Below are 12,017 nucleotides of genomic sequence, written 5' to 3' on the forward strand. Positions count from 1 at the left end.
GGTTGTGAAAAACAAACGAGGGAAACTCTGAACTTTCAGCATTTCTTCAAAAAAGGTTGGAGTGTGACTCCTTCAGCTTTTACAGTAATTCATCCAGCGTTTGTAAATGAGATCAGAGTTTGTCATCTCGCTCTCATTCATTCACAGCAAAGTCCAAAAAGAAACCCCCCAAACCCACGAGGCAGCACATCAGGAGGACGCAGAGGGGACACGTCTCGTGGTTGAGTCCACGGACAATGTAAAGTAAATAAAGGAAATCATGTTTCTATCATTCCTTTAAATCCTCCTCTCCTGGAGGTTTTCTCTCTGAAAGAGAAACTCGTGCAGTACCTGTGTGCGTTTAGTAAATCTGAAAGCACTTGTACTCTGTTTTAGTTTTATAAGCATAACAAACACAGGCGTTATTCTTATTATTATTATCATAAAAATTATATTACAGTTGAGAAGTGAAAGCAGCAGCATTTCCTTCTTTCTTTTTCTCTGTGTTGAAATGTTCACAAAGAGGAACTAAACTTTGCCGTGGCACACAGACAGTATAAAAGCTTCGCGTCTGTTGTCTTTCAGCTCAGTCGGACTCCGCCGGTGTTGCTTCTCAGCATGGAGGACATCTACGTCAGGCATTTGGAGCTGCTGGGCTACGAGAAGCGCTTCTTCCCGAGTCAGCACTACGTAAGGCTGAAAACATCTTATTCTGCTGCCCTAAAACTCAGATAAAGTCCTCCTAAAAACCCCGAGTGTAGAAGCATTTTTAACATCACCAACAGCACCGAGTTCAATTCTGAGGGTCGAGAGTCTTAAAACGTCTGATGAACTGTGAAAGTTGCTCCTCTGTTTGTGCCTTTAAATGCCGTTTAAATGTGTGCAGGTGTACATGCTGATGGTGAAATGGAGCGACCTCTCAGAGAAGCTCATCTACAGGACGTATCCTGAAATCCACACTTTCCACGTAAGTCCATCTGCACCACAAAATAAAGGCTCTACTCAGTAACGTTTGGACAAAATAAAGTTCAGTCGTCAGAGCTCAAAAATATTTTGTTTTCATCACAGAAATCTTTGAAGGACATGTTTCCCATCGAGTCCGGTCAAATAGAAAAGAGAGACAGAATCATCCCCTCATTACCAGGTAAGAAAGAGGAAGCTCTCCTACTGTAGTTATTTATATGTAACACTGCAGAGGTCAAAATCAACACCTCAGCCGGTAATCATATGAAACCACAGAGTAGTATTAAAAGAATCATTTGCAGTCGTATCTTTTCTGTGTAAAACCCCTCCGCTTTCAGGAAGCACCTGTGATTATCAGACACTTGCAGCCGGGCTCACTTCTCCTTTTCTCCCCAAACGCAACACAGCTGAAATCAGCCGGTGTCAAAATGCAGCTCTTGAGCAGCAGTTCAAGTGAAATTTAAAGACAGGAGAAAAAATACATTACGAAAAAGAAGAAGTGGGAGAACTGTGATTAATTCTCCAAAGAAAATATGGCGAGTCAGAGCAGCGTGTTGTACTGGTGACACAACACACAGGTTATTTTGACTGGTCACAGTGTGCAAAAACAGCAGCTGTGAGACGCGCAGACTTTTAGAGACATTTTAGGGCATTTCCCATCTGATTTTTGGAAGTTTGGATCCTTTCATTTGAAACAGAAACGTGCGAGTCCTCGTTTTCACTGTCATTTTCTGTTCCTCTTCAAAGAAAACAGAACTGCCACCTTACACACTCGTCTTATGAAACTTTAATTACAAAACAGGTGTTGCGACGTGAAGGACAAGACAAAGCTGCATCTGTATAAATATATTTAAATATATCTTGTAAATATATTATGTTTGAGATGCAAAAGTAGGTGAGTCTTTTTTTACAGTGCAAATGTTTCTTTACGTTTTGCTTCCAAACAGCCAAACCTTCTTGTAGTTTTAAAGCCATTCTCCAGGTTTTCTGAAGATCTTTCAACATTTTGAACATTGGCTGCTTTCTTACTCAGTTTCAGTCAAGTTCATTAAAGCATAAAAAATGCACCTTACTCAAATAAACCACTGATGTGTGTCCACAAAACGGACAGCTTGGCAAAGAACCAATTTTAAATAGGTTCTTTAGGGACCAGCAGTCTGTCACCAAACACCTCATCTCTTCCCGTTTCTTTAGTCGAATGTATGAAAAATTCAAGAAGATAACACAGGTTAATAGTGTAACATAGTATTTTTGCACTAAGAAGGCGATTCCTAAAGATAAGTTAGCTGAAAACTTGGCACATCTCGTAGCATCCATCCAACCACTCATGTTTTTCCACCCATCTAATTCAGACAGATGGGTGGAAAAACCTATCTGACATTTTATAGTGCAGTAGCCCTGTAAGGATGGATGGATGACATCTCTGCTACAGAAAGCATTGACTGAGGCCAAGGCTGGATGTCTCTTTGCAGCCACAAGTTCTGCATCTTTTATACTGACTGTAGATCATCCAAACAGGAAGCTCTTCATCAGTTATTGCAGGTGCAGAAAATTGAGTGTCATCAGTTTAGCGGTAAAAAGTTGGTAGCATTTACTGAGCATAAAAGAGGCCCTAACGTGGATCTTTGAACAACAGTTTCCTGTTGTTATAGAAAACATTACCCCAAAGACACAGATTGTGTTTCTGTCCTCAGCTCCTCGGTGGTTATGGGAAAGTGAGAAGTCAAGAGAAACCACGAAGAGCACCCTGGCTGAGTACTGCCAAAAGGTCATCAGCCTGCCGCCTCACATCTCCCGCTGCAAACACCTCTCCAACTTCTTCAAGGTCCGACCAGAGGATGAAAACCCACCTGCCCCAAACACGTCAGTACATCACGCACGTCTCTGTTTACGTTACAGCAGTTAAACATAGAACGAATGTATAAATGACCCTTTCCTCCTCAGACTGAAAAGAGCCGAGACCTTTTTGGTGTCCAGAGACCAGGCTAGAGACGTGGCGTCCGGTAAGACTCACTTACACTTACAGCCTTCTGTTATTCACGTGTTACATTCTGTAATTCATTCAGGACCACTATGGTCAGAAGTAGCAGTTATATTTGGTGTGATGGCAGCCATGTCCTTCTAAAAGGTGAAAGAAAGCAGCAAGACAGAGCAGACAAAAGATGTGACACTGATTAGATCAGACACCCTGAAAGGGAGGAGCTGAGGAAAAGGTGGGCTGCAAAGAAACTTGGAGAGACGGAGGCCAACGTGTCTATTTCCTGATCCCACCTCAAGATTTTCCTTCATAACTCTGTTTATAAATTTGCTCAAATTTTAAAAAGCTGCACAGTCTGAGCTCTTTGATCAAATGTTTTAATAAAAACAAAAGTTGGGTGGGATTTGTTTTGGCCACCTGGTTACTGGGCACATGTTTAGAAACTGGAAGATATCATCATCCAGATGTTGCAGGTCTTTTTAATGAGACTAAAACAGATTCTTGTGTTTGACTTCTCAGAGATTTCCGCCCCCATCATCTTGGACACCTACAGAGTGATTGCGGACTTCGAAAAGTCGACCAAGTATGAGATCACTCTGCACACCGGTGACCTGGTGGAAATCGTGGAGAAAAATGAGAACGGTGATAAAGCAACTGAATCTTTTAGAGTTTATTTGTTATTCTGAATTTTACAGCCTTCGTCTTTTCCCTGAAATTTTTATTTACCAGTGATTGTTTTTTTTTTTTTCTATAAACCACATCAGGCGAAAATTAAGACTTGCTGTTTGGTTTGCTAGCCCCACCTCTCGAGTGACTAGTGATTTTTACCACACATCTGGTTTTTATATATATTTTAATTCTGGCCTGCCAAAACTTTGCATGCTTTCTTCTGATTCTTCTTTAAAAGGAAGCCTACCAAAGGGCATTTCTTATGAGCAGCACGTCCATCATTTCCTGGTCGTGCTGTCTCTGCAGTAAATGACCATATAAGGAAGTCAGTGCGATGAGCTGATATTAGAGGAAAGCTTTTGACTCACTGGGATTACGCATACATTAGTTAGCCACATTATTTCTTAATTTCAGTAAAAAGAAAAAAACCAATAATCAAACATGTCTGCATGTAAAAAAGACAAAACGTAAAACAGCATAGTTCAGAGTTTATAATAAAGGTACAGATTTTAAATCCCTATGTTAGGGAAAATGAAAAGATACAAATACTCTCAATGGTTTTTTGTTGTTGTTTTACTATTTAGTGATGATAAATTCTAGAGAAACAGGAAGTTGGTGTTACAGCACAGTTAGTCAAGTTTTATGGTGACACTGCCTGAAAAGGAGGAGCTGAGGTGGAGGAGAGGTTGCAAAGTAGCTCACAGATGCAGAAGTAAAACAAAAGTGTTTGCTCTGATGGTGCCTCGAATTGGTTTAAGTAAAGTTTTATGCGATCTGTCTTGATGCATGCTCAATCATCCAGGTAAGTAAATCCCAAAAGGTTGATTCTGTTTATCTGGACGTAGCGTTTGCAGTGGGAGAAATGTTTCGTCGCTCATCCAAGAAGTCACTTGGATGAGCGACGAAACATCCTCAGGAAACTTAAAGAAGTCCAAGCTCCTCAGCATGACCCGGATGACTGAAAACCTACACAGACATCTAAATACCACCTTTACCACTCTGACTTTTACTTCAGCTCTTGTTTCATACTTCTAAATTATGCCACTTTGGTCCAGAATCTGCAGTATTTCCAGTCACAGTATCACACATCGTATATAAAAGAAGGTCTGAAAGGTGAAGCCAGTGCAGAAGTGCCTTGAATGTGCATTCTTTCTCATGGCCACCAGGGGGTTTGTTTTTAAGCCAATGAGAAAACGACCCATCTTCTCACTTTAACGCTGACCTCAGTAAACACTTAGCTGAATAATTTATGTTCTTGGTCTTGGATTTCAAGCCTTACTGAGTGACGCTTGATGTTCCTGCTGTGATCAGGTTGGTGGTTCTGCCAGTATGAGTCAAAGCGAGGCTGGATTCCCGCGTCATACCTGGAGCCTCTGGATGGACCAGATGAGGCCGAGGATGCTGAACCCAACTACGAAGGCAAGAAGCTCTGGTTTTAATCTGCCGTGGGTTGTGACACTCTTTCATTTAGGCACATGTTCATATAAAATGCTGTGTGTCACTGCAGGAGACGAGCACATCACCATCCAGGCCTACAAGGCGGAGCAGGACGACGAGATTTCTTTGGAGGTCGGTGAAACTGTCGAGGTCATTCACAAGCTACTGGACGGGTGGTGGGTCGTAAGGTACGACGAGTCCTTCACTTCAGAGCACCTTCAGTACATTTAACAGACGCTTGATCTCACAGTTTTTGTACTTCGACACCGGTCTCAGTTTTTAACATGGAACCACTCTGCTTGTTTCCAGCTGCAGCTTCTTATACCAAGACTTGGTCTTGGTATAAGAAGCTGGAGCTTGTCCTCCTAAAAAGACAGCCTACAGCCATAGCTGTGTACCTGAGATGAACATATCAGGGATATCCCCTTTCTGTATGACACCATACAGACTGCACAGACAGTTTTTAAAAAATATATTTTTAACACTCAGCTCAATTCAGAAAACAGGTTGCCTAATGTGCATTTCTCTAACATTCTGCACTTTAGGGTTATAAAGTTAAAGAAAAGCTGTTTTTCGAGACTAATTCCACATTTCTAAAGTTCATTGAACCCTTTTTTCCTCTTAAACTGCTGTTTTGTACAGGAAAGGAGACGAGACTGGATATTTCCCCTCTATGTTCCTGTCGAAGGCCGGAAAGAGAGAGAGATTGAACCCGGGTGGGCAGAAGCCACCACCTCGCAGGTCTGTGCCTCATCTTAAAATACGTATTGAGCTGGTTTCTGTTGCCAGGTCTGAAGTGCCTCCTCCATTCTCACACTAGCATTTTATTGTGTAACATCAGATTAAAGGGAAGTGAGTTGTGAAAAAACCCTCAGGATGTGATTTCATTTCTCCTTGTTGCTTTATGGTCTGCTTATGTGCTCATAGAGTTAGAAATTCCTGGAAATGCTCTGCAAGGAGTTATTTTTGGGTGTCTGGGTCATTTTTCTGCTTTTTAATCTGCCACAGCTGACGGGAAATCAGCAGCTATGTAATAAAAACAGATAATATTACCGATTTTGTGTAATTACAATTTACAGGTTATGTCACTGATGGCCTTCAGTTACCCCCAGATGCCCATTATGAGTTGGGTTAAAACACTGGGGCTCCCAAAGAGGACTGAGGGATTCAGGTTAAATATTTGATCTCAGCGATGGATACAGGTTGGATAAATGCTAAAATACGGGATACATTAATCCAGGGGATGTTGAACCTTTTGGGTCAAAGGACCAGTTACAGGGGAAGAAATCTTCCAAGGGCCTCAGATTTAATACTAAACTTTTGCTAACTGTTTTCCACCCAAGAAGAAACAAAGTCTATCACCTCACCTTTTTTGCAGCTCCAAACACTTAACAAACCCACCACCTGTCCTTTATCTCCCTCAGATCGACCATCAGAAACGCCAAGAGCATTCATAACAAGTCTCGCCAGCGGCTCAGCCAGGAAACCTACCGCCGGAACAGCCGCCGGTACTTCCAGCAGAAAGGCAGCCGGCTCAGCGAACCACAGAGGAATTCCAAGAATGCAGCAAAGTCCCCGCTGAAGGAGAGGAAGAACCAGGGTAATGACCACGTGTCCACCACAGTCTTAAAAAGTCTTAAAAGCTCTGAAGTAAATAAAAAATACATTTAGTAGTATTCACATGTTTGAACATCTACTTTTGAAAAAATGCTAAAAGGTTTTTTTGTTGTTGTTGTTGTTGTTAAATTAATTGTTTTTCAGTTCATTCATTTTAGACGTGTCAAAGCTAATATGCTACCACAAACAGAAAGCTTTTGAGGCATGGCTGAAACTGATACGGGGTGATGTATGTGCGAAACCGTGCGCTATCTGCAAGCTCCACATGATGGAAATCAAACTAAAAATGTTCACACACCCTGGGATTCTCCACATATTTGTAATTTTCTCTAACAGGACAGCAGTCTGTGCATCACTTTCAGGTAATCTGATGTATAAAAATACATCAGAGCCAAACTGAGAGAATTTTTGACTTCCTCGTAATCCCATTTTGCAACAAAATGGTTGGTTTGTTACAACTGAGTTAGACGCGCAACAGAGAGAACTAACTAGACAGTCCTGAGTCAATAAGAATGAATGGAATTAAATGGCTAAATGGGTAAAACTTAATAAAAACCATGTACAGATCCCAGCCACAGGGAGACCTTTTACCAACTCCAAGCCCAGACATACGATTGCAAGAGGAAGGTCAAAAGGCATAAAAATCTTTGACAGGTTGAATATGGATCAAACTTATTTCATAATACTGGAATGGTTTAGTCCCAGGAGGAGCCCAACGATCCACTGAGATGGCCAGCTATCTTTATTAGAACCAGTTTGACCATCGGAGTAAACCTTAGAGCGTTTTGGTTCCTTCAAAGGCTCGTTTGGGGATTGGAAACTTGTTGTAGGGTTAAAAGGTAGACTTGAATTCAGGGCAAAGGTTGAGTACATGTTTGTGATGGTTAAACATCATGTTAAGAGTCTTGGGAATACATTAATGAACAGTTCTTGTGATACAAATTAGCATGATATTTGACAGGAGCAGAGGTGGGAAGTAATGAAGTACAAATACATATGTTACTGTACTTAAGTAGAATTTTCAGGTATCTGCACTTTACTTGAGTAGTTTTGTCTTCCGACTACTTCTTACTTTTCTTCCCTACATTTTTGAAACAGGCTTGTTTGCTTTAACACATTTGAGGCGAGTTATTATTTCACGCCACTGCGGGTTTTTTCCATGTTGTGAAACATGCTGCAAAACAAAGTGACGTACTTCAACTTTTACTGGAGTATTTTTTTAACACTAGTATCTGTACTTCTACTTAAGTACAGAATGTCTCTGATAAAGTTGTGCCACCTCTGGACAGGAGTCTCAACCCGACCATTAAAACGAAACAACTGGTGACACTTCTGTTTTAGTTAGTGTGAACTTGGTCTTTAATGTTATTCCTCAAACCCCGGTCTGACCCGCTCGTGTTGTTGTTTCTGACTCACAGATAACATTCCCGAAATGTCCGGCTCCAGCTCGGAGAGCGAGCTAAAGAAGGAGGCGCCGGTCATCCCTCCCCGACCCAGCCCAGAGCTCATCTTGGAGCGCTGCACCGACAACACCTGCAAGAAAGTCAGCATCCACAAGTCACGGTCCAGCTCCTCAAGCTAGCACAAAAAAGATTCGACGAAGCAATCCTTAGAGAGCCGTTTTGTTAACAAGAGTCCTATTAACGGGAGGAAAGCGGTCAGTTTTAGAAGACTTTCATGTTTTGAGTTTTTAGATATATTACAAGGTGTGGATAAAAGGGCTGGAAATGTACTATAATTTTCTAACTGCCATCAAATGCATCAAAAGACCAAAAAGCAACCATGTGTCAGTAAGTTATTCAGTGGTTTGTGAACACCTCATTAATTCAGCCTTCCAAACATTTCCACACTTTTCAGGACAAAACATGTGTTTTTCGGGAATTATTTTCAGTGGCGTAATAATCCATATTTTCTAGCAGATGGACGGTCAGAATGAATGACAGAGTGTAAAGTTACATGGTTTGACTTTAGGCAGCAGTACATTTTGTTTCCGAGCTTTATCTTTTAAAAACTCCATGTTTTATATCTTTGGACTACTAGAGCAGCTTTGTATGACTCAAGTCCAAAATAATGCCTATTTGTCTTACACTGGGCTTGAGCGCAGCTCCTAAGTTACTCCTCTGTCTGACATAAGCTTTTTTAGCTCCTTCTCTTTTAAGCCAGCTTTCTTCTGATTGGCCGCAGGTTGTCTGTTGTAGATGTTAATCTCAAAGATAACACCATTAATTTTTATTATGATTATAAGCAGTAATGAAACTCTGACCCACCTGCACCATTAACATGTAGATTTGGAACTTTGGTGATAAAAGAATAACCGTGTCTTTGGCACATTTTATTAGGGAAAATATTTTGTTTTGTTGTAATTTGTAAACTTATTTTTAATTTACGCCAAATATCAGCACGAAAAATGGTTTTGGAATGAGAAAATACCTGCATTTGTGGAGCATCACCTCACCTTTTTATTTGCTTGTTGTCCTATTTAAAGTGTACATGTTACGCGACTTTGACTGTCATACCTCTATTTTTTTGTAAATTGCTTAAATAAAGTATAAAAAACAGTTTGAGGTGTTCACTGGGTAATTTACTTTTATTAAAAAAAATAAAAAGCCATTGCACAGCACATGCTTTATGTACATGAAACTCTTTATGTATTTTTTGGTGATTCAGTCATCTGTGGTCGCAAATTTTAAAGCCATCCTGATAACCTTCTCCCACCAACGATGTGGAGATCCAACTTTTTTTAGATCCAATTAAAATCAAGGCACTCAAACAGATGCTCTGGAAAAGAGTAGAATTCTTGGAACAGAGTTTAATACACTGAATCATATGAACAGCAAGAAAATACAAAGTAAAGCAAGATAACACATAGCAGAAAGCAAGCAAAGCAAACCCCCGAGGTGTACAGCCTTAAGCACAGACAGCAGAGCAACACAGAGACAGACCGCCTCTGGTCCTCCTATAGAGACCAGTATCCCCGCTCCCTGCTGCAGGGTAACTTTCCCACCCATCCTCCAGCCAAACACAGCTGCAGGGGTCAGGTAGCAGCCAAGGGCCTGTGAGGACTCTGGCTACGCTTTTGGCTTTGGCTTATCACAATAGGTCATGGCACAGTAAAACATCGCACATTAATCCTAATTATTAAATCTTACAAAGCAAGCGGCATAATCTTATAATATACTAATATACAATCTTATAAATACATAGGTTACATGCTTAACACAGTGATTCTCATACATAAAAACACTTCAGTGTAGGTTCAAAATGTGTGTGTGTGTGTGTGTGTGTGTGTGTGTGTGTGTGTGTGTGTGTATGTGTGTGTGTGTGTGTGTGTGATTATATTGTATGATATTGTATTGTGATGTGTTCAGGATCTCTGTTACAATGTTACTGTTTTGGTTGCGCTGCATAAAAGACGTTGAGTGTGTATTGGGAGAGGTTAGTTACCGGAGCTGGAGAGTGAGTTATTCAGGAGAAATTCTCCCCTTACATTAACTGCCCTGTTACTGTACCACCTTAATAAACCATGTGCTTAAGACTCTACATGAAAGTTAAAATATATGTTCAGTGCAGATAAGGTAAAGTAAGGTTTATTTATCAAGTGCTTTTCGTAGACAGGCAGTCACAAAGCGCTGTACACAAAGGTTAAAATAAAGAAAACATTAAGTAATAAAGTAGACAATATAAACAATGCAAATTCAAAACGATTCAATAATTCAAAAGTGTTGATAGATATACCAACACTTTTGATATATCTACACTTTTGATATATATCTATCTATATATAGTGTATATAGTTATATAGGTATACATGTCACACAAGTCCACCACACATCCTGCCATCATTACGTATTTGCATAATTAGTGACTGTTTCACTTTGAGTTTGTTCGATAAAACCAAAACAATGAAAAATCTTGCTGTTAAATTATGAAGGGAAAATAAATTAAAAAGATTGGATGACCCCGACGTGATTTGAACACGCAACCTTCTGATCTGGAGTCAGACGCGCTACCGTTGCGCCACGAGGTCCTATGTGCAGTGAGTGGGTATATGGTCATATGAATAAGCACCATTCATGCTAAAGTTATTTTTTAAGATATAATATCAAAGGAAAAGACACGTGCTACCATCATTTGTAGCGACAAAACAAAAGCGACATAAAGCCGCCGTCATGTGTGAGTCGCTGTCGCCCTGCAAGGTAAAGCTAGCGAAAGCCGCTAGCGAAGGGCTAACGGCTAAGCAACATTTAAAAAGCAGGGCTCTAAAGAAGTTTAACAGTGAAGGGAATTGCTAGCCTTGTGTCGCCGTCAGTGTAGCGATATAACAGACAATGAATAGCTCTTCTGCTCGTTGATTAATATTATATACTTTGCTGCACATAACCACCTCACCTCGTATAAAGACTCATTGTGCTAACTATGAATGTGACTGGTTCGGTGTAACCGGTATCTGTCCCTGGTGGTCTAGTGGTTAGGATTCGGCGCTCTCACCGCCGCGGCCCGGGTTCGATTCCCGGTCAGGGAACATCTATTTTATCCTTTTGCTTTTATAACATAAATTTACAAACATTTTTGAAATGAAAAGTGATTCTTCTGAGTTATTTATGTCAGTATGCACAGCACAAGATTCACTAAAGCAAAGATACTCTCAGGCTGTTGCATCTTTGGTGCATCTTAATGTTCCCTGCAGAGAGATTGCGTGTTCTGGCTTGCTGCATAAAGGCACGACAAGTCATTCAGAATTAATAAAGCGAGAAGAGGAAGTCAGGTGATTAAAACTTCCCTTCAAAATAAAAACGCACTTTCACATTAGAAACGTCTTTCACCTGTCAGAGGAGCAGGGTCAGCAGGACACCATATGCATTGGATAGGTAACCAATTCTGACGGGGGGGATCAAGTCACTCTGGTATTCACAAAATCAATGAATCAATAAATAAAATGGTATAACAGCAGCAATAAAAGTGTAAAAATATCTATCTTAGATTGCAGAAGCAAATAGTCTGCATAGGCTAGGGTGACCAACCGTCCTCTTCTTTTGCACTTGTCGACTTGTAAAAACATATAAAGACATTTTTTATTTCACAATTCATTAACCACACAGAGAAGGCATCGTTTAAATATGTTAAAGTTTTCTTGAAGCAAACAGTATTTTGAAAGTTCTTCATGACTGGTCCAAGTGTCCTTTATGGAAATCAAAATATGGTCAGCCTAGCATGGGCTCATCAGTGTCCTCCTCAGTGATTATTGGTGATATGGGTGTTATCAGTTGAATATCAGCAGAATTCAGCTTAAAGGGGGACATTGATTTACTGGGGACCCTGGACCCTTGAGGTCCAGCTATAATCCCAGCACTGTGGGAGAGGAACGTTATGACCT

General features: G+C 40.6%; 1 protein-coding gene and 2 non-coding genes across 3 annotated transcripts; 2 read left to right on the plus strand and 1 right to left on the minus strand.

Moving 5' to 3' along the window:
* The first annotated feature begins 583 nt into the window (after positions 1 to 583).
* Positions 584 to 9,158, plus strand: ncf1 (neutrophil cytosolic factor 1). The gene is made up of 11 exons (XM_063486424.1): positions 584 to 669; positions 866 to 946; positions 1,048 to 1,123; positions 2,637 to 2,805; positions 2,887 to 2,945; positions 3,440 to 3,562; positions 4,901 to 5,008; positions 5,097 to 5,214; positions 5,669 to 5,767; positions 6,451 to 6,626; positions 8,062 to 9,158. The coding sequence occupies exons 1-11, from the start codon at positions 598 to 600 to the stop codon at positions 8,223 to 8,225; spliced, it is 1,245 nt and encodes a 414-aa protein (XP_063342494.1). The 5' UTR covers positions 584 to 597; the 3' UTR covers positions 8,226 to 9,158.
* Positions 9,159 to 10,598: 1,440 nt separating this feature from the next.
* On the minus strand, positions 10,599 to 10,670 carry trnaw-cca (transfer RNA tryptophan (anticodon CCA)). Its single transcript has one exon. It is a non-coding gene; the product is annotated as a tRNA-Trp (tRNA).
* Positions 10,671 to 11,093: 423 nt separating this feature from the next.
* On the plus strand, positions 11,094 to 11,165 carry trnae-cuc (transfer RNA glutamic acid (anticodon CUC)). Its single transcript has one exon. It is a non-coding gene; the product is annotated as a tRNA-Glu (tRNA).
* Positions 11,166 to 12,017: the final 852 nt, after the last annotated feature.

The sequence above is a fragment of the Pelmatolapia mariae genome, linkage group LG10_11 (genome assembly GCF_036321145.2).
Source record: "Pelmatolapia mariae isolate MD_Pm_ZW linkage group LG10_11, Pm_UMD_F_2, whole genome shotgun sequence".
In the NCBI taxonomy this organism is placed as follows: domain Eukaryota; kingdom Metazoa; phylum Chordata; class Actinopteri; order Cichliformes; family Cichlidae; genus Pelmatolapia; species Pelmatolapia mariae.

Coding starts and splice junctions, on each gene's coding strand:
- ncf1 (XM_063486424.1), top strand. CDS start 598: ATGGAGGACATCTACGTCAGGCATTTGGAGCTGCTGGGCTACGAGAAG. Junction 2,946..3,439: donor GGCTAGAGACGTGGCGTCCG/GTAAGACTCACT, acceptor TTGACTTCTCAG/AGATTTCCGCCCCCATCATC. Junction 5,215..5,668: donor GACGGGTGGTGGGTCGTAAG/GTACGACGAGTC, acceptor TGTTTTGTACAG/GAAAGGAGACGAGACTGGAT.